Source organism: Ictidomys tridecemlineatus, chromosome 1 (assembly GCF_052094955.1).
Source record: "Ictidomys tridecemlineatus isolate mIctTri1 chromosome 1, mIctTri1.hap1, whole genome shotgun sequence".
Classification (NCBI taxonomy): Eukaryota; Metazoa; Chordata; class Mammalia; order Rodentia; family Sciuridae; genus Ictidomys; species Ictidomys tridecemlineatus.
The window spans coordinates 146822424-146845603 of NC_135477.1; the positions used below are offsets into that span (position 1 = coordinate 146822424).

Sequence of the window (23180 nt, forward strand, 5' to 3'; positions counted from 1 at the left end):
TGTTATGAGTAACTAATGCACTAATTAAAACATTTTTAAAAAGAAAATCAATGTGATCCACCATATTAAGAAAACTTAAATGAAAAAACAAACACCTACTGTGGGGAAATAAAGGAAAACAATATTTCTATTTTGCTAAGTAGCAGGAATCAGAATTATTTTTCAGACTCCTGTTTGTGTATTTTCCTCCCTGGCATTTTCCATTTGGATTAGGCTGTTTTTTTAGCCAAGCATAAGTACCCCATTCTCAGTCTGAAGGCCATTAGTTTAATGAGTTCATAGATCATTAATATGCCTTAGAAGAGAAAGATAAATTGATCTAAAATACACTGCCTGTTTTTTAACCACAGAGAGACGGAACAAAACAAAAATCTTAAATGCATGCAGACCATGGATGTTATCCCCCACTCCCAAGGCAGTCTCAAGGGATTTAGTGACCAAACCTTCTGTTGAGTTCAACAGAAACTTAATTAACACTTATTTGTGCTTAAGCCTCTTCTCTCTAACACTCTTTCCCTAAACTCTCCTTTGAATTCTTTAGCCTGAATCAACACCTCTTGCTTATCTCCTCCATATATCTAGTTTAGACAAGCCAAGAGAATAAGCTACCACATTTTATTTTTAATTGTTTTTTAAAAAGGTTAAAGATGCTTGTCTCAGCTGTGCTTCCATAACTGAATTATTAACTGCCAAAGGGCAGACACTTTGCCTTTTATATTAAATTTGGTGAAGAAGAGAACAATAGGAGCTGTAGCTGGAGGAGAATTTGAAAGTCTGTTTATTCCAGCTGCTCCTTTAGTTCTCTCTAAAATATCTCCCATTAAGCATTCTCAAGCCTGGGCTGAAGCACATCAAGGTTTGTTGAACTTGCTTGTGCACAGCAGGACATTAAAAAATACCCACCAATGGTGCTGGTGTGATAAACACACTTCAGTACAAAAAGTGCACTTCCTCATTTCTTTCTTGTCACCTATTAACAGTCTTGGGGTGGGGGGTGGGATGGGAAGAGAGAATTGCATTTGAAAATACATCTTCCACTCTATTTCCAATGTTACTTTGAAATTCATGTCATTGTCTCTAGATAGGATGCATATGAAATATAGACACTAATAAACTCACTTACTGAAGGCAGCCAAAGGGCAAAGACCTGATTTTCATCACCTGAGAGGTAATGTTATTTACCTCCCCTTAGTGGAACATGTGATTTTAAATTGCTTTTTGTTTTTTGCTTTCTCCCAGGAGAAGGTTAGATAGGCTGTATTTATCTCTCCTTCCCTGCCCCATGCTCCTTGTAACCACAGGCACAGAAACAACTGGTCTGAGTTTGCAATGTAATTTGTGGCCAAGGAGGCCTGTGGCCCTCGTGGGCTCCTGGCTTTGGTACCAAACATTGACATTAACAAATGACTAAAGACTCCTATGGTGATTCTGTTGTGGATGAAACAATTTACTGCTGCTTCTGTTGGTATCAATGTTATCGAGGAATAGTAAATGTGCTATTTTACAGGGAAGGCTGACACCTGGCAACCAATCTATTCCAGTTCTCATACGCTTCTTTCTGTTGGGGGGGGGGAGTTCCGAGTGCAGAAGGGTAGCTGCTTCTGGTGTTTTGAAAGGAGGGTTTGCTCTTGCCTCTGAGGATAGTAAACTAGGGAACATTCTCTACACAGTGCACAAAAATGTAGACGATATCGTAAGATACTGTTAAATTAAGCCCTTATAAGTCCTGTGTGCTGGTAGAGGCCCCAGAATTCTAATGAAGGATGGAAAGAAAGGAACTGGAGGCAGTCAACAGGGGCAGATGAGGTGGCCAGCACACCAATCTTCTGGATAAATAAAAAGAATGACTCCTCTGCTTCTAAGCAGCCTCTGGGCCAAGCACATTTCCTCTGAGCGCTGGCCTCAAGCTTTGGGAAGGTGATCGTTTTCTCCAGATACGAGTGGGCCCAGTGGTAGAGGAAAGCAAGGACCATCGATCCTCAAAACTTACTGACCTATTAATGGAATATTCCACACTCAAGAGAAATTCTGACATAATTGGCTATTTTCATTGTCTTTACAATAATGCCAGTATTTACTATTGTATGGATTTTTAGGCACTGGATACACACCGAAAGTTTTTGTTTTTTTAAGAATTAGTAACCAAGGGGCTGGGGTTATGGCTCAGTGGTAGAGCACTTGCCTAGCATGTGCGAGGCTCTGGGTTCCATACTCAGCACCACATAAAAAATATAAAACAGGAGCTGGGATTGTGGCTTAGCAGTAGAGCGCTCACCTAGTACAGGGGGGACCCAGGTTCGATTCTCAGCACCACATAAAAATAAAATGCATTGTGTTGTGTCCATCTATCTATCTATCTATCTATCTATCTATCTATCTATCTATAAAACAAAGTTATAAAAAATAACATTTTTTTTTTAAAAACTAAAAAAAAAAAAAAAAGAATTAGTAACCAAGGCAGGCCTGATGGTGCTGGGATTGTATTCCCAGTGACTCTAGAAGCTGAGGCAGGAGGATTGTAAATTCAAGACCAGCCTCAACAATTTAACAAGGCCCTGTTTTAAAATAATAAATTAAAAGGGCTGGGTATGTAGCTCAGTAGTTAAGTGCCCCTGGGTTCAATCTTGGTGCAAAAAAAAACAACAACAACAACAAAAAAAACCCATAACGTGTACCTTTCAGAAAGTCAGAGTGTACAGTTCCCCCATATATTTGCTCTCTGTTATCTCAAATGGATTCCAAATATATGTGACCACATTATGGCTACCGTTTGTTATCAGTTTGCCTCATGAAGGGATTCTTAAGTGTTCTATATATTTTTATTTTATTCAGATTTCACAGCAGATCTATAAAGTACATGTTATTATCCCCACTTTAAAGATGAAGAGACTGAGTTAGATTAAATACTTTTCTGGAGGGCACATAACTGGTCATGGTGACTTTGATTTGACCCCAACAATGTGATACAAAACCCCAACTCTTAACTATTATTCTACGCAAAAGAGCAATGTATAAAACGTTAAGATGAAAGAGAGAAAATGTCCTCTTTTAAAACTGAGAAACAAATGTAGCTATTTATAAGTTATTGATAGAACCAAATAAGATCATATATGTAAAATGCTTAATAATGGTGTTCAGCCCCTAGTGTAGTGGCCCTTGAATAGATGTTAGCTGTCACAATTGCCGTTATCTGTCTTTAAGGTGCACGTTAGGTATTCCAAAAGCTTTGGCTTACTTTGTTCTCAAGGAAGCCTGCTGGGAAGGTAGCATCATGCCTTTGGTGAATAAGCACAGTAATTGCAGGCCTTGGAGCCCAACCTGGGTGGCACTTTGAAGATGAGATTAAAGTACTAGCCTATTGCTGCCAAGTACCCAGCAGGGCAAGGATCTCAGTGTTTGGCAGGTTTTCTGTTCCAGCCTTCACTCTGACAACAGGGTTCTCTCAGTGATCTGTTTTATAAACATGTCAAATTGCTACTTGTTTTTCTTTTTCTTTTCTTGCCCCTGCCACCAGGAGAGCCCTAAGTATGTGCTCTACCAGTGAGCTATATCCCCATGCTATTTTTTTTTAAACCATGGATTCAAACTATGGGTACTCAGAAACCATGGAGCTACATCCCCAGCTTTTTTTATTTTTTATTTTGAGAAAGGATCTTGCTAAGTTGCTTAGGGCCTCACTAAATTGCTGAGGCTGTCTTTGAACTTGGGATCCTCCTGCTTGGGCCTTCCCAGTTGCTAGGTTACAGGTGTGCGCCACCATGCCCAGCCTCATGCTTTTTTTAAATACGTAGGATATTTAGAATTTGTGCTCTGCTACCTTCTAACACTAACAATTACATTTTCCGGTTGTCGTTTTTTAAAAGAATATACCTCACCTCTAACTTTAGAGAGCCCTGAGGAGTTGCAATAGCGGATATAATGGCTTCCTTTCCTTTTGTGCACACAGAGACCTCTGGGTCCAGAGAGCGCTTTGGACTTTCAGACTTATGGGGACACCATTTGCTCAGTTTCCTTACTGGCCTAGAAAGCAACTGCTCAATGGTTGTTGGAGACCAAATATTTGTGTCCTCTCCAAATTTTTTTTTTGCTGAAGCCTTAACCCCAGTGTGATAATATTTGGAGAGGGGACCTTTGGAAGATAATTAGAGTTAGATGAGGTCATGAGTGTAGGGCCTTCATCATGGGATGAGTGCCCCCACAAGAAGAGATACCATGAAGCTTACTCAAGTCACCCAGGCTCTGCATAGTATTTTGTTAGAGCAACCTGAGCAGACAAATAAAGTGGTTATCTCTTCCTTAGGGAGCCTTTAAAAAAAATAGGAAAAGAAGATAATACTAGCACAAGTGAGCACTGCCTATCTATTATTTCTCTGCTAGACAAGTTGTTTTTAGCTCTGTAGGAGATAACGTATGAAATAGCAAGATAGGAGAGAGGTTAAATTTCAGTTTAAAATATAATAGACATAATGGTGATCGATGGAAAATTCCCAAACCTAAAGGAGGCTCCTCTGGCCTGTGATAAAGAGTTCCCCTTGGTGCATTTCTGTTGTATTTTCTTTGATCAACCTGCCTAGTCTTTCTCTGATGGTTTAACTAAGATGAAGTTGGTCAGTGTGTATCTCTCTCTCTCCTCCCTCCCTCTCTAAAGCACTGTATTTATTCATAATAGGCTTCATTTTGACATATATTCATAAATGCATATAATATAGTTTTCTCCATTTCAATTTATAATGCTAATCCCTTCCCTTTCCTCCTTCCTGCCCGATCTCCTTCCTTTAATCTATTTGTCTTCCTTCTATTATTTATTTATTTTAACTGGGCACATGTATTTGTTTTATATGTATAAAATTGGAATGCACTGTGATAGATTCATATATGCACATAGCATAATTTGGTCAACTTTATTCCCCAGTTCTTCCCCTTTTAGCATGTCTTTTATCTAGTTCTTTTGGTTGTCAAAATACAGGCAAAATTCAAATAAGGATTTTTTTTTTCTTACACTTTTACTGTTTTTCTAACATAGTTCTATGGTTTCAATATCCACCAAGTGGATAAGCAAGAGTATCCACCAAGGGTCCCTGGTGTTTGAAAACTTCATCCACAAGGTGGCAGTAGTGGAAGGTGGTCGAACCTTTGAGAAGTGTGGCTAGAGAGAGGATCGTGGGCCAATGAGAGCATGCCCTTGGAGGGGATGTAGGACCCCTCTCTCTCTCTCTCTCTCTCTCTCTCTCTCTCTCTCTCTCTCTCTCTGTGTGTGTGTGTGTGTGTGTGTGTGTGTGTATGTGTCTGTGTGTTTGGCAATGAAAATGCTAACAAATTGCACATCTCCACCATGATGCATTAGAGCCAAGAGAGAAGACCCTTAACAGAACTAAGCCAATGCAAGCACTGTGCCTGTGAACCTCCTAAACTGTAAGCAAATTAACCCTTTCTCTTTATAAGTTAGCTGTCTCAGATATTTCATTGTAGTAAATCTCACTGAAACATACAGTATTTCCTTCTTTATGTGTGTATGTACACATATAGAGAATTTCTCAATAAGAATATTATAGTTAGATAGAAAAGATGATTCTTTTTTTTTCCTAAGTATCTTTCTGTGAATGTACAACATGCTATTGCCACATTCTTCTTTTAACAAGCCAAGGATAATGTCTAACAATTAATTCTGGAGACTGAGAAGTAATAACATACAGAGCAGATGGTTGGTCATAATACAATAGTTTTTTGAAAAAGAAAAGAGAGGCAAGGTGGGAACCTCAGCAGTAGAGTGTTTGCCTGGAATGTAAGAAGCTCTGGGTTCAATCCCCAGCATTGCAAAAATAAAAAATACAGAAACTTCAGATGTTATCATGGAAGTTTAACAAATATTAAACTCTTTACACATCATCCTTACATTCACCAAATATTTCCCATTCTCCCAATTCTGGAGATGTGGTAAGATTGCATGACCTGCAGCCCCTCAGAGTTGATTTGGTCTATGTGACTGTATCTGGCCAGTAGATGTGAACCATGTGAGCCATTTCTAGGCAAGAACATTTTATTTGCTAGTAAAAAACCCTCTAGAACATTCTCTTCCTCCTGGACAGCAACAAATGGCTCAGAGGGACTACTGTGAGCAGAGACCCCTGCTGACTTTCAGATGGTAGATGGTAATATGCAGGGGAAATAACATTTTTTCCCCAAAATCATTCAACTTTGGGGTGGAGTGGTAAGTAGGGCCTTTTTGTTAGTGCAGCATAATCTAACTTGCCCTAACCAACATGATTATATTCAAATTTCAGATAGTAACTCCTAGTGGACAAAGGAATAATGGCATGCTTACAAAGGAATTAGTGTGCTTAATAGTGACCATTATTAGTTTTCTTTATACCATTCCTAAGGGGAAAAATGACCAAAGAATTCTCTACTTGTCTTCATTAGTTTTTGTATAAAACAGTTCTATGTACATGGCTATGTCAAGTGATATCTTCATAAGAAGGAGAGAGGGGCGGGGGGAGGGTGGGAGGGGAAGAGTGAAAGACAGACCGTGGCTAAAGTGACTCATGTATTTTGCTAAGTGAGCAGTATAGACAGCTAGAATGACCTTAACCATTTGTAGACTGACCAAGGGTTGACTCTCTAGGCCAGAGAGAATATTTAAGGAGCCTTTAACAAGTTATCCATCCTATACTGGTTTAAATGCTTATGAATAACTGCAGGGCCCCTTATGTTTGGTTTCTATTAGGCAATGTATTTTTGTAAGAGAAAGGAAGGAAGGAAGGAAGGAAGGAAGGAAGGAAGGAAGGAAGGAAGGAAGGAAGGAAAGAATCTTCACCCAGAGAAGTATTGAGTGACTACACAGATAGATGTTTCAAACTTTGTAATCTTTATTTATTTTCATTTTCCGTAACTATCCTTTGTAGTAAACTCTGTTATCCTTCTCATCACGGCTTGTCCAAGATCACACAGTTGCTAAGGCCACAGCTGGGACTCATGCTATGAGAGCCTAAAGCCAGTACCAATGCTGATGACCCCAAGCCCTCCTGCTTCAGGAATGAGAGTGAACGAGTGCTGGGAGCCTCCTAGCAACAATCTTGTCATTTGTTTGTGGATTCAGGAATTCTGAGAACTGAGCCAGACAAAGAAGGTGGGGACTAGCAATTAGAACATCGAAACAGCTAGAACACAGGCTTCTCCTAGGGACTAACAGGCTTTTATTTTGGTTTGGGATTGTTTGTTTTATACTGGGGATTGAGCCCAGGGATGCTCTCCCATTATGCTACATCCCAGCCCTTTTTATTTTATTTTGTGACAAGACGTGGTTAAGTTGCTGAGAATGGCTTTGAACTTGTGATCCTCCTACCCCAGCCTCCTGAGTTGCTGGAATTATAGGTGTGTACCACCACACCAGACTAATGAACAAATTTTTAAATGAAGAGATGAGTTATAAGACATTTCATGAGACCATTCACCTGATGTGCAGATATCAAACAAAACCCAAATCATATTTAAATCTCACCCAATATTTATTTCACTTATAGTTCTCATTAAAAAAAAAATCAGGCAGAAATTGGGGAATTGCAACCTAAAGGTGTGTTTACAAAGTTTCTTCTGATGGAGAGTAACTTGAATATTAATGACAGAACATTCATGTTAGTACACAAATACAAATTTTATCGAGGAACAGATTTAGTTAAAGTAAGATTTTAAAAGAATGAGTTCATAAGCCCTCTCTCTCCCACAGCCCCCGTCCCAGTGCTGTTGCAGGGAAAAAAATAGGAAATACTTTGAACTTCAGAAAAGTTATAGAACCAATTCTGCCCTTTTACCTGAGTGGGGAACTCCTTAACACACAGATTTTTGTCTGTGCTGAGGCAGGAAGATAACAAATTTGAGGTCAGATTGAGCAACTTAGTGAGACCCTTTCTCAAAATAAAATAAAAAGGGCTGGGGATGGGGCTCAATGGTAGAGCACTTGCCTAGCATGCATGCAGCTCTGGGTTGCATGCCCAGTATCGTGAAGGGGAAAATGAAGAAAGGAAATGGGAATAATCAACCATATTTTTTAAAAAACATATTTCCCTCTTCATGTCTCATTTATGTGAATGCATTATGTTTGACTCACTCCTTTGCAAAAGATCTGAGCTCTTCAGCATCACTTCAGCAAAAATTGTTATGGTAATAATAGGAAGGCCTTTGATCTTGCTGATTAATATGGAGCTTGGCTAACCTGATTATATGATTCTGCCAGAAACTGGGTTTGGATCTATTAATATGGCATAATAAATTTCAAATGAAGCTTCCTTTGACTGTTTTATCCCAAAAGCATTGCATTTTATTATTCAAAAATGAGGCTCCTGTCTGTATAAAAATGTACAATTTATTTTCATTTTTTAAAAAGTAATTTTCATGTTGCTTTTCTAGGTTAACAAAATGAGACCCTTGGGCACTATAGCCGTGGATAATTCAGTAATCTAATAAATGTTTATTAAAAACTTGATATGTCACAGGCTATATGCACTGTGTTGGGGATACTATGTTGAACGTAAGAAGCAAGGTCCAGCATTATGTCTGTTTGTGGACATGTGAGATGAAAAGCCCTGAGATTCAATCCAGTGTAAGAGACCCACTTTTCAACTCTGACTTCTGTCTTCTTGCCACATGTTGCTGGGGCCATGACAATGAACATGAGTCTATTAGGCAGATAATAACAAGTATTTGGAAAAGCAGGAGAAAGAGGTCAGGCAGTTTGCAGTCTATGCTTAAGAAAATCAAACCTCCTTTATAATACCATTGATAGACTTTGCATTAAAATGAACTTCAAGCAACTGCAAACGTAGTGATAGAATCATTTGCTTTGATATGAAGGATAGAATCATTTGCTTTGATAGGAAGTAGCTGATATATCCCAGTCACATCACACTGTGAATGTGTGTTGGATTGGACTGACAAGATTTGTAGAACATGAACAATATGGAAAACCACCTGAAGATATTTTTCCTAATCACATTGATTAAATTCATCAGCACCCAATAACAGGGGATTGGATGTTCATATCAGAACCCACTGTACACAACTCATGTTTTGCTGTAATTACACCCAAGTACATGTAGAGTGATCTGTGTATATTCTCGCTTCATAATACAAATTGAATCACTTTGAAGCCCTTTTTTTTGTCATTAAAAGTCATATAGTAAAGACCCACCAGAATGAAAATTCCAATTTTTATTTATCATGGTTACTGCCATGTCCCCAGTACCTAGTCCTGAGCCTGTGTAGACCTTTGTTTTGTTTTTGGCTGCCCAGATCTTATGAACATCCTTCCTCTGTTTAAGAAATGACTCACCTTACAGAATCTACCTCCCCAAAGCGGGAACCAGAAAACAAAATTTTCTAACCTTCCTTGTAGCTAAGACAAATGCATGTGACCCAGGCTCCACCAAAGAAACTCCAGATGCAGCTGGGCACAGTGGCACATGCATGTAGTCCTAGCACCTCCCAAGTTCTAGCTTGGGAGACTGAGGAGGATCACCAGTTCAAAGCCACCCTCAGCAACTTGGCAAGACCCTAAGCAATTTAGTGAGATCCTCCCTCAAAATAAAAAATAAAAAGGGTTTGGGATTATGGCCCAGTGATAGAGTGCCCCAAGGTCCAATCCCCAGTAACAAAACAAAATAAAAACAACAACAGCAATAACAACAAAAAACTCCAGATGTACCCACAAGAGACTTCTGTTCAGCAGTGAACAGCAAAGAAAGCAGGATTTTTTCAAATCTAATTCTTCTACCTAGGATGACAGCTGAAGCATCGGGCTTTCTCCTCCAGGAAGCCTTACATGACTATTTCGTACTCTCTCCAGGTTAGACAATCCTCCTCTAGGTCTACTTTTTCATTGTACTATCCCAGTGTATTACAAATATTACTAACTTTTATCGGGTTCTAATCTGCTGTAATTGTTAAGGTAATACTAGCTGCTCTAACCAACAAACAAAAAATAGATGGTGACTCAAACACAATAGAAGTTTCTTTCCTAATCACACAAAATCAAAACAGAGTGCTTGGGATGAGCAGATGATTCAGGGATCCAGGCACCTTCCACCCTGTGGCTCCACCATCTGTACCACATGGCTTCCAAGGGTACCCTTCTGATCTGATCCAGGCTAGAAGGCAAAGGGCTAGGGGAATCTGCCCATGGTTTTATGAGCAAGGTCTGTAAGTGACCCTTACCACTTTTGTTCACTTTCTTTTGCCCAGAATTCAGCTGTATGTTTATACTTATAATTTATAATTAACTGGAAAATACAGTCTAGCTTCCTGGAGCTTCCTCCAGGAACAAGTACACTGACATTAGAAACTCGTGATATAGTGCTATGCCTTAGCTTTCTTAGTCCTCTCACTTGCTTCCTCTTCTAAAGAAAAAGAATTGCTGGTGCTAAGGTTAACACAGCAATGCTGTGTAAATCCCAGACAGATGTGGCTTGGTTCTGGATTCCTTTTACTTGGCTTTCCAAGTCTTTTTTTTTTTTTTTTTTTTTTTTTTTTTTTTTTAGCTAAGCATTTCTGTTTGGGGGCCACATATTCATTGAGTAGTTATTTCTGAATGCTTTGCCTAAAATTGCTTTTATCTCCAGGCTCCCCATGTGTCAAATTGAAAGGGAAAGTGCTTAGCAGGCAGCCTGGGCTCCACATGTGTTCTGAGATGCTGGCACATGGAAAAGTTAGAAGGTTCCAAATCATTGCCTACTGGCCACCCACAGGCTAATGAAGGAAATGTCTTTTTATTTTCCCTGCTTCTCCTGGACCTAGGTGCCTTATCAGCAGCCAGGGAGAGCTGGGAATATGATTCTGGTGCCAGGGACCTCCAGAGCCCAGACTTGCAGAGTCAGTCGGCCCTACAGAAGCTGCTCGAATACGGCAGAAGCTCTTTGCATCAGCAGACTGCTCTCCACAAATCGTTGACACAGTCCCCTCATTTTGGCAACTCTGTAGGAGGAAGCTATCTGGAGCTGGCCAACACGGTGAGTGTGTTTTGGTTCATAGAACACATAAATCTTTAGGCCTGTCTGTATTCCAATACAAATATTTTAATTTTGAGCTTCAGAGGACATAGTGAGTATTGTCTTTTTCATTAAGCTAAACATTATACCATTTCCAGCATTGCCAGTAATTCTAAGTATTCCAAAGTGGCCAGCACCTAAGGACTTAGGAACTTCAATCTCATCATTAAGACCAAATTAAGGGCTGGGGATGTAGCTCAGCAGGAGAGTGCTTGCCTAGCATGTGTGAGGTCCTGGGTTCAATCCCTAGTGCCACAAAGAATAAAATAAATAGATAAAAGATCAGACTCGACTCCTGAAAGGTGTTTTGATTAAGTCTGGAACTTGTACAGGTTTATTTGCTGGAATATCTATAGCAGCTTTTCAATAACTAGACTGTTTCTATGGTAACAGACATCACTGATTAAAAGGACATACATCTTTATGTTCCCTAACTTAGGTTTCACCCACTTGAAAAACAAGAAAATATTTAATTGAAAGCTTGATTATTATTTCTGATTATACTTTTAAAATATTTTGAAAACTATGGGACAAATTAGAATTTCATTTTTAATCTTTTCTCTCTCTCTTTCTTTCTGTCTTTCTCTCTCTCCCTCCCTCCCTTCCTTCCTTCCTTCCTTCCTTCCTTCCTTCCTTCCTTCCTTCCTTCCTTCCTTCCTTCCTTCCTTCTTTCTTTCTTTCTAACCTCTTTTGGTGCTGGGGAATGGGGATAGAACTGGAGCCTCACACATGTGCTGAGGGCAAACTTTGTCACTGAGCTAATTCTTCTCCAGCCCCTTAGCCTTTCATTTTATCCTGAGATGATGAGTCATTACTAAAGTGACCTTTGGGTGAAGAGTTATTGCTTTCTTTTAAGTCACAGCTGGGAACAAAGGCAGGTGGCTGATGGCCTGTGCCATTTTAGGTGACATGCAGTTTACAAATTGAGATTGCTATCCAATCAGTGTGGGAAGGTCAAAAACCTACCTGGCTTTTTGAAATTGAAGTGTGAATGGTGGAATAACCATCTCCACAACTTTGATTTATATGTATTATGGTCTGCTTTGGTGTAGACTAGAAGTTTACAAACAAATGTAAGGCAAATTCTCTAATTCAGATGTTTTTGGTGAGATATTTGAAGGAACTAACAATAATACATAGTCCAGCAATAACTAAAACACAACAATCAGACAGGTCCCAATCAAATGACATTTTGCAAAATGCCTAACCAGTATTCCTCAAAACTGTTAAGATTATCAAAAGCTAGGAAAGTGTGAGAACAGAAACTGTTCATATAAGAGCAGCATAAGAAGAAATGGTCCTAAATGGGACCCTGGATTAGAAAAAGGACATTAGTGAGATTCTGTCTCAAAATAAAAAATTAAAAAGAGCTGGGGATATAGCTCCATGGTAAAAGTGCCCCTGGGTTTAGTGCTCAATACCAAAAAAAAAAAAAAAAAAAAGAAAAGTAGAACATTGGTTAAAGTAACTAAGGAAACCTGAACTGAATAAAGTGTAGACTTTAGTTGATAAACAATATAATATTCTTTCATTAATTCTTTCATTAATTGTGACAAGTATAGCATAATACTGTAAGATGCTAATAAATAGGGAAAACTGGTTTTGGGATATATGTGAACACTCTGTCATATCTTTGTAACTTTTCTGTAAATCTAAAACTATTATAAAATAGAAAATATATTAAAAGCACACACACCATTACTACCAGGGCATGTCTCCGTCTCCCAAAGTCTGTCAACACACCCACAGTTACATATTGTTCATCACTTGGCCCGCCTTCAAGAACCATCTTGCAGTTTGAGTAAAATAGTAACTATTCTCCTCACCTCCCATGTGCACAGTAGACTAGGCAACTATTGGTAAATATGCCATCTTTCTCTGCATTGGAATTGGACACAGGCCATTCCTGTTACAGCTAACGTGCAGTAAGTTGAACTTCCCTCCGTGCTACATCCGCATTGCCCCCACAGTACAGTGTTATATATTATCAGTGTTATATATTAAAAATCAGTGTTATATATTAATATCTGGTGGCCTGCTTCGAAGGGCTCGGGGTTCGTAGCCCACCAGTTTTCTGCAGCAAACTCACTGTTGAAAACTATGGGGGTTTGCTGTTTCCTACCTGTGTATGACTCTGTGGTTCTCAACTTCTCCATGGACTTCTGTTCTCCTGACTCTTCTGGTCAGAGGCCAGCTCAGCCCCTGGGCTTCCCACAATGAGTTTATCCAGATTGGGTGCCCCCCACCCAAATGTCTTCTCTGTGTACTGTTGGTTATAAAACTGCAAGGATGGTGCCAAGGTGGCCTCTGCAGGTCCAGCTGGAGAAACACTTACTGAACTGTCAAGCACTCGCCCCTAGGGACAGCCATGAACCAGGCACCTGCAGCTCAGGTGCTTGCAGTATGCATATAAAAACTATGACATGCAGTCAGTGGTAATGATTATTCACTGGAATACTCTGGATAAGTTAAAAGAAAAAATAAACTATGACTCTACAAACAATTGGCACCAGAAATGAACAGGGAAATAAATAAAGCTGTGTGTGCTCACTTAAGAGAATCCCTGATGAGAATTGGATCATTAATGAAAATAGAGGCACCAAAGTCCTGCAACAGTGCTATTTTCTTACTGAGTGAAAAAAAAAGTAAAAACAATTAATACCATTTGAATTCACAAACCTTAATAATTAATGTCTTTGGGCCCTGTGGTTGAGAGTGTCCAGGCCCCCATTCTTCATCCCTTCCTGCATCGTTACCATTTGTGATGTAACTTTGGAGTCTTCCTGACAGACAAGTGAGAAATAATAATTGTTGTGTTAACTCTTGGGGTTGGGGTGATTTTTTTTCAGTCAGAGTTGACTCAGGGTCTGCTCACAGGGGTCCATGGATCCTGGTTTGAGGAATACCCCTGACATGTGGCCAAAGAAAGCAAATAGCCTCTTCCAGCTGCACACTTGAGCGATTCTTTTTTTTTTTTTTAAATAAAATCACATTAAAATAATTTGTTTCTTCTAAAACAAACTCCTGAACTAATAAAATTAAATTCTGTTTTTTTGTTTTTTTTTTTTTTAAAAGGAAAATCTATTAAGAGTAAAAGGCATTTATCGGTGTCCAGTTAGGAAAGAGAATTCACTCAATAATTCACACAGGGACGGTTTAGAATAAAGAATTGTTAACTAGGAGCAGAAGTTACCTACTAAGGGGTAAAGAAAGCTTTTAATGAGTAGAAGAATAGCACACAGAAAGAGCAGCCCCTCCATCTAAGGTTGAAGCAGAGAGCCCAAGGACAGGACAGATTTGGAAGGGTCTCATCCTTCACCCAGAGCTGATTCAGACACTGCAGAGGGAAATGGCTGTGCCCAATGGACAGCAGAGGAATTCCCCAAGAGGCTTCAGGCCAGGGCTGGCGATCAGGAAACCAACCCCCTAGAGCATCACTCCAGCTGCTGGGATGCCACCCATTAGGGCATCTACAAGACCCATCGAGTGTCATGAGGAAGGTGTCCACAGAACTGCCAGAAGAATTCACTGGGGAGCCTGCTAAAATGGTCGCAGAATCCACCAAGAGGCCCCCCACTTGGTGCCACTAAAACTTACAAGGAGTGAGGGCCTATGGATGTCCTGCATTGCTGGCTTCCACTCACCACAGGTGCAAGCAGAGAAGAGCAACAGTCAAGGCGGGAATTCCCTTCTTCCTCCAGTGTCCCTCCAGTGCCCTCTGTTGACAGAGTCCAGTCCTAGTATTGCAAAACCCACAAAGGTGGATTGGAGATGAGAGATACCAAACCAGTAACTGGCACAGGCATTGTTAGCATTGAGAAGCTTCTGAGTGCTTCCTACACAACCTTTTGCCTTTGTAAGTGTTCTTTTTCTCTGACCACCAAAAACTTGTCTTCTCCTTCTACTTAAGACAGTAGGTACCACAACTTTGGGACTTAACATACTGTTCAAAATAAAAAGGCAACAAGTGGTGTTGTAAATAGAACCCCTGTAGCAGCCATGATCTTATCTGGGTAGCAGGATATCTACCTGTGATTTAGATTAAGGGATTTATTGTAGGAGCTAGACCTTACACAAATATGGGAGCTGGTGATGCAGTCTATACAAGTTATTGATTCTGCATCTAGTATTAAACCTGAAGTTACTATAGGTCCATCAGATTAGCAGCTAAGAATGAAAGTTGGAAAGCAAGAACAAATGAAAATCCACTTCTGTCTCTTTCTACAACCAACCGGCTGTGGGTACCCTACAAGAGGAAATGGTGCCCTTTGTCAAGGAGTAGTACACACACTTCGCCCAGGACTCCAAGAAATTGAAGGAGGAAATCTGGTGGGAGCTGGAGCCTGGTACATCAACTTTTAAACAGTAGGTTAACAACAATGTGTTCAGACTGCCACGGTGCTTGGTATCTGTTATGGCTCGAATATCTGTCCCCTCCAAAATGCATGTTGAAATGTAATTGTCATATAACAGTTCTAAGTAGTGAGACTTTTAAGAGGTGATTGGAATATTGCCATTATGAAAGGGGGAATATTGTCATTATGAAAGGGATGAAGAATGGGGGCCTGGACACTCTCAACCATAGGGTCCAAAGTCATTATTAAGGTTTGTGAATTCAAATGGTATTAATTGTTTTTAAAATTTTTTCCACTCAGTGAGAAAAATAGCACTGTTACAGGACTTTGGTGCCTCTATTTTCATTAATGATCCAATTCTCATCAGGGATTCTCTTAAGTGAGCACACACAGCTTTATTTATTCCCCTGTTCATCACTCTCTCTTTGCCCTTCCACTTTCTGCCATGTGATGATGCACTGAGAAGGCCCTTGCCAAATGCAACCACCTTGTTGGACTTCCGAGCCTCTAGATTGTAAGTTATGAAGTATGTGCTCATTATAAATTACCAAATCTCAGGCATTCTACCATAGCAGCATAAAACAGTGTTCTGTATCAACTTTCATAAGATAAGAACTATGACTTCTTCATTCCTATCCTCTGTATTTACCATAGAATGTTTCCCATGGCTGCACAGAACCATACACAAAGAGAACTCAGGAAACATGGCTGCAACATAACTGAATTGACTGAGTACCAAACCACCACAGAACATGAGTGAAATTGCCAGTACAATCTGAGCCCTATTTCGAGTACTATGAGCAAAGCAACCCGAGATACTGTAGGAGTTTGGTAGAGAGAGGCTGCAATGGGAAAAATGTGCTGCCTATTCTCTGATGGATTTTATTTCCAAAGATTCATATTCCCAGGGAAAAGCACAAGTATAAATTGTAATGTTATGAATTTTGAATAGTGATATATTTAAGTACTTTAAAGCATAAACTATAACTGCTTCATTTTTTAGATATAGAACTGATAAAATTCTTGAGCAAAATATCAAATTCTAGATAGATTCCTTCATCTATATTACTTGTTAAAGTATCATTATTCTTTAATTAATAAATTAATTATTATTATTTTATTAAAATTATACTATCAAAGAAACTATGCACATGATATAAAGTACCTGAACCAATACAATAGAAGTGATGAGAATTAAGTTGTCATTTGTCTCCCCATCTTCCCTTATTTACATGGTTTTCAATTTTTGTATGTGTGTGTGTGTGGGGGGGGGTGTACTGGGGACCAAACCCAGCATCTCATGCATGCTACGGAAGTGTTCTACCACTGAGCTACACTCCCAGCCCAATATTTTTTATGTATCCTTAAATTGCTTTTCATATAGGGAAATTTTTATTTCTCCTTCTGTAATTTTAAGATGTTCATTCGTTGCAGAGATGCCAAATTCTGGATGGCCATGTTGAAACCTTTGGCCTAGAGGATGTGTCCTGGCTTTGTGGTTAGAACAAGGCTGATTGTTCCATGAGCACCCTCTTCTGGGCATTGTCCAGTGTCAAAGAACAAGAAAGTTTCCAGCACAAGGCTTGCTCTTCATCTTTTAGGTTTTCAGGACAGTAAAAATAAAATATTGGATTTTTTTAAAAGACTAAGATATAATCTAGAAATTTCAAAACCTTGAATTGCTACATCCAAATGATTCACTAATTTTGTAATAGAATTTGGCTATGTAGAGAAAAAGACACTGGGCTTTGTACTATTAACTATCTCACATCCCAGCCCTCTCTCTATGGGGGAAGTGCCCTATTTCATGTTTCCCTCTAATGTTTCAAATGATGACTCTGATGGTGTTTATAAGCACAGATGGGCAGAGTGGGCCTCATTTCGAAGCAGATGAAAATAGTGATGTCTTACTCTGCTGCTCAAGGCTGCCTTTCTTCCTTTTAGTTAATTTGACTCCAGCTTTGCCTATTTGAAGATGTAGTTTGGTTCCTAAGGGTTTATTTATTTATTTATGCAAAAGTAATTTATATCTTTAAAGGAAAAAAAAAAGATAGTCACAAGTTGCACAAGTAAAACTACACAAATTTAAAAACCAACATAGTGCGTGGGTAGCATGCATGAGGCCCTGAGTTTGATCCCCAGCAGAACACAAACAAAGGCCTAGCAAATTTTGCTATTGTGTATATCCAACAGTCAGAAACTCTAAGCTTCTTTTTCTTTCTTTACTTTAAGCTGTTAATAAGATCTAGGAATTGGAAGTTGAATTAGAACTGTATCTATTAAAATGCTAATCTGATATGTGATCATAATTGTTAATATAGTTACCTTTATTTGATGCAACATTCATAGTTATGATACTTTGGAGAACACTTCAAATCTACACATTTCTGCCAATACAGAACCATCTTTAAAACGTTTGTAAATGAATGAGGAATTTGTGTAGCAGCAGTGAGGTAGACTAGGGTCTTCTTTTTTGGTTTATCCACTTGATCAATTCTTGTGTTTCACATTAGTTTTTGGTTAGTTTCCTCTTTTCTTCACTTCAATTATAAGATACTAATGGTTTTTTTTATTTGTTTGTGTGTTTCGTGTTTTACATTTTTCAATTGCTATCATCTTTGTTATACTCTCTCATCTAGATTTGCTACCTTGCTGTTTTAGAATCAAGGGGTTTGTTTGAAAACTCTTGTTTTTGTTTTTTGTTTGGGGGTGTTTTGGTACTAGGGATTGAACCCAGGGGTACTTAGCCATTGAGTCACATCCTCAGTCCTTTTTATTTTTTTGAGACAGGGTTTCACTACACTGCTTAAGGCCTTGCTAAGTTGCTAAGGCTGGCTTTGAACTCAAAATCATCCTCTACCTCAGCCTTCTGAGCCATATTATAGGCATGTATTGCAAGCATGCTTTGAAAACTCTTAATGAGAGTTATCCAAAAAAAAAAAAAAAAAGAAATAAAGCAAATGGATTGCTGAGTGTCCTTTCTAAGTTATATTAAAACACCTGATATGTCAGGAGATGTGGCTTAACTTGGCTTCCTATTTACTATTAACTAGGGTCCAGATTCTATCAGTTTAGATCTTAATTTGAAGAAGATTGGTAAGTTATCAATGATTTTTGGTAGCGTTATAAACTACTTCTTGAAGATAAACCCAAATGTTATATTTTATTTGCCCTGGTAATAGAATAACCATTTCATAACTTTTCCATCTTCCATCATTCTTTTTTCCCTTGACTATATTTACCAGTGTCTTCTATCCGTCTTTGAATCAACTTTATCATCCTGTTGGGTTCCTCAATGAACTAATAAATCTTGAGAAAATATTGGTTCTGATTTTATATGAAAGTTATATTTTGTCTTTTTGGAAAACTGTGACCCTCCACTCTTTTTTTGTTTGTTTATGGCTGATGAAAACAGAGTGCTAGATAGTAGTTAAAGGAAGCAAGCATTCATAGTTTCAGTCTAAGTTATCCCCAGGTGTGAGCTTTGGATTAGGCCAGACCCAATCAGTCTCCTCCTGACTCTATCTCTGTCTTACTTCTCACTGAGGACTTTCATCTTTTCATTCTTTGTTTTTAATCTCTTCCTCTCACTCTTCACTCTCACCTCCCTTCTACGACATGGCCCTCTCTGTCTATAATTTAGGTCCTGAAGCTGGCACTTCTCAGAAAGAATAGAATGAAACATAAAGACCTGTAAACTCCTTATCTCCCCAAACATCCATCATATCACTGGGAGAAACTTGGAACCAACAGTGTCAAACTCTGCCTGGTTTTATAAACAAGTCACCTGAGGTCAAGGCTTTGTCAGTGTAAAAGAGAAGAGGAGGTAAATGCAAAACTAGCATTTTGTTTAAATTTTAAATTTATTTATTTATTCTAATTTCCTATACATGACAGTAGAATGCATTTCAATTCATAGTACACAGATAGAACACAATTTTTCATGTCTCTGGTTGTACAAAAAGTTGAATCACACCATTCGTGTCTTCATACATGTACTTAGAGTTAATTCACACTTTTATAAAGTATTGAAGTACACAGCAGTTGTCAAAAAAATAGCGTAAGTAAGGAAAAGTTATTTCTTTGGATATTTATTGGCCATTTGAGAGATTTCCAAAACTGTACAGAGATGATTTATTATGGTGTATTCTAATGCTCCACAAATATTGAGTTATTAAAATCTTCATAAGTGCTTTTAATCTCTAAAATACTCCGCAGGCATAAAGAGATTAAGCGCTAACATCTTATTGAAATTATAAAACTTTTTGGAAAGGACTTTAAATGTGACAAAAATCTTTTCCGATTCATTTGTGGACATAAAGATGTACTTAGAGAATTTGTGCGGTTATTGTTATTGTTATTATTAGTATAAAACCCACAGTGCAGAATCTGTGCCTTAAGTTACATTTTTTTCCAGAGAGGTTCTTTGTCCTTGTTTAGCAGAATCTGAGCTTAACTCTGATTTTTTCCTCTTTCCTTTTTAACGTCTGTCTTCTATATCTCTGTCGCAAATGGAAGGAGTGAGTAGCTTACAGAGCCACCAGGGAAATCCCCTTCTTTTTCTTTTGTGTCCAAGTTAGATTGTGAAGGGAGCATGGGCCTCTCCCTACCAATAAGTAACTATCAACAAAGTCTACAAAAGGCAAGCTCCACACCCTTCATGTGCTTTGAGGCTTGGGAACGGACAGGGTACCTGTGCGGCACTGTTCATACATGATGTTCATACTCCCAGATGTTGCGATTTCATGGACCAGTAGCATTTCAAAAGATTGAGCCTTGCCAACTTTTTATGTTGCCAATCTTTAAACTAATACCACCATCATTTCATCAAAGAAAGGACTTTCAAACTCCAAAGTAAGTAGTACTTACTATTTTCTCCCTGTCTCTCCCCAAATAAGTGAGTAAATGAAAAACTGAATTTAACTTTATGCAAGGATGAAGTTATTTTGTCTTTCACATTTCTTCACTAACTGGTAGGAACTTGGCATAGATGAAGTTCTCCAGTAGAGTAACTAAGGATGTGGACTTTAGCGATTCACAAGGAGGGCTTTTTTTTTTTTTTTTTTTTTGATGTTGATGGAACTTTATTTTATTCATTTATTTACATGGATGCTGAGAATCAAACCCAGTGCCTCACACATGCTGGGCAAGTGCTTTACCACTGAGCCACAACCCCAGCCCCACAAGGAGGGCTTTTATGTCAGAGTTTGGACAAGTCATTTGACCTTTTTCAGATTCATCATTTTCATAAAAGAGAGATAATGATAATATTTTCCTTATATGGCTGTGACAGGAATCAAATGAGATAAGGCATACAAAGTTCTTAATACAATTCCTGGTGAGAATAAGTACTCAATAAACAATAATGGTTGCTATTGCTATTTTCATATCTCATTAACAGTAGCAAATCTTGAATGCTTGTACAAGTGGATAAATTTGAAGCGATATTTGAAAATAGAAACTAGAAAAAATTCTGAAGAGATCTCTCAAGAAGATTTTAAGATATTTACTAATCACTTGTTTCAAGGTTGGTGGTATTGGCATTAAACATTATATGGAATAATTTGGTATGTAGAACACAGAAATCCAGATCATGAAAACAGATGATAATTTCTGCCTACAGATGAAAGAAAGAGTCTTTGAAAAACACCTGTCAACTCAACCATTTGAAAAACAGGAATATGGAGGCCCAAGTAAAAAATCTATCTAACGTTGTTGGGAGGAAGTAGGAGGACCAAGACGTGAGGGTAGGTTTCCTGATGCCCACAACTGATACCACTGCACCTCCGCCTTGGTCTAAGGGGAAATCCCTGGTCATCAGCAAGAGGAAAAACATCTACTGGGAGGAAATTTGGGAGCCCTGTGTCCTCCGTAGGATCTTCACTGTTGGACTCTTTCGTGCTGGGCAGTACTGGGTTGTTGTTATCTCCTATAAGCCCCGTGGAAGAGTTGATGTTCAACTGTACCAGAGTCTCTACTCTTTCTGGATCTGGGCTTTCTCCCAAGTACCCTCAACTTCCCCATGATTCAGCATCCACTGGAGGGAGGTAGTATCACTGCTGGGTGATCTTTGGCGTTCTGATTGGCCGGTGGTACCTATGCCACCTTGGCTGTGAAATACTTCTCATATTTCTTGCCTTTTGGCTATCTGTTGAACTGAAACAAGGCATCCACTTCTTAGGTTCTTATAAAGAATACAACTACCAACAGTTCGTGAGGTAGTAGGAAGTCATCAGATAGCACTGTTTTAATAAGTTGCATTATTTTTAAAAAATTATTCTGTTGGATAGTTCAATATAGGTTCACATTTTTTTCTGTTCACTACTATTTGGGGGGTAAGATCTCTAAGAATAGTATTTTGAAGAATTTTAAGTACACACTAGAGGGCAGTGGTCCCATATGTAGATACCTGACAACTTACCACTTTCTCAGCATCTCTCTGCCTTTCCTTTTGTGTAGGCGAGGGGAAGAGGAGTCTCCTCCACACAATGCAAATGCTACTTCTGTCAGAAGTGTTTTATAAAAACAGATGAGCTGTCTGATCACCCTATCATTCCTTGTCGTTTCTTCTCCACCCTCCTTCCAGTGACTTATCTCAATGGGGCTTTAATAGTAGAGTCCTTGTTAACATCTTAATGACACTTTAAAAAAAAATAGGCAAAAGGGCGATAGGATACATTCAGTCCTAATTTAAGGTAGTAAGGCTTGATAATAGTAGTGGATCAAGAATGAAGGAGAAGGACTGGGGCTGTAGCTCAGAGGCAGAGCACTTGCCTTGCATGTGTTAGGTACAAGGTTTGATTCTTAGCACTTCATAAAAATAAACAAAATAAAGACATGCTGTACAGCTACAAAAAATAAAAACTAAATATAAGAGAAAGAAAGAATGAATGAGGGAGAAGAAAGGTGCAGGGACTTTTCTTTTATTTCCTATGTGCTTGCACCAGTCTGCAGAGCTGCTTCCTTCTTACTAAATAGAAGTGTTTGAGCTCACTCAATTTTACTCTCATGCCCTCTTCTAAGTAGGAGAGAGTCCTGGTTGCTACAAGAGAGATAAGCTGATCTCTTATACCAAAGGAACCGGCTGGGGAAGGGAGTGGAAAGCAGGGGTAAAGTCACTAGGCTATGTGTTTTGCAAAGTGTAGGGTAGAAAAGAGAGAAGTTCCAGTGAGGAAGACTAGCAATAGATTTCAAGAGGAAAGCAAAGGGTCATTAAAAGGATGTCAGGGGATTATTTGTGAGTCTGCCTTTGGTAGAATATGAGGATCCTAAATAAAGGATCTGATTTATTTTTTAGTCACATTTTGTTGTTAGATTGTTTCTTTGAAAGGAGTAACCCCTTGAAACTGGATTGTGTGGGTCCCTGGGTTTTATAATAAAAGTTATAAAAAGAATGATGTTGAAGGGATTTGCTTTTGAATTTTGAAAATCAAAATTAAAAAAAATTTGAAATCTACAGCAGGTGTGTGGTGTGTGTGTGTGTGTGTGTGTGTGTGTGTGTGTGTGTGTGTGTGTGAAGGTGTTTGTTTGCTGTGTCACTCTTGGGCTCAGGCAAGGAGATGAGATGTTCTTCTTTGGACTCACCCAACAAAAGATCTGGGTGGGAGGAGGGACATCTGGAACCTGTAGCTGCCTGTGTTTTATCACACAGGGGCTAGGGACTCCTATATTTCTTTTGAGATTGCTAATGTGTATTGAGCGCTATCATATGCTACATATTGTGTTCAGATTATGGAAGATAAACATAGATGACCGTGCTCAAACTTCACAACAACCTTGTGTTGTACTT

The 23180-nt window shown here is 38.8% G+C and overlaps 1 protein-coding gene across 1 annotated transcript in view; it reads left to right on the forward strand.

Annotated features, from left to right (window-relative positions):
* Positions 1-23180, forward strand: part of Mcc (MCC regulator of Wnt signaling pathway) — a 450812-nt gene that overhangs the window by 127818 nt on the left and 299814 nt on the right. Inside the window, exon 3 of the mRNA XM_040272372.2 lies at positions 10786-10997. Within this exon, the coding sequence (XP_040128306.1) occupies positions 10786-10997 (212 nt within the window). The remainder of the gene's footprint in view (positions 1-10785; positions 10998-23180) is intronic.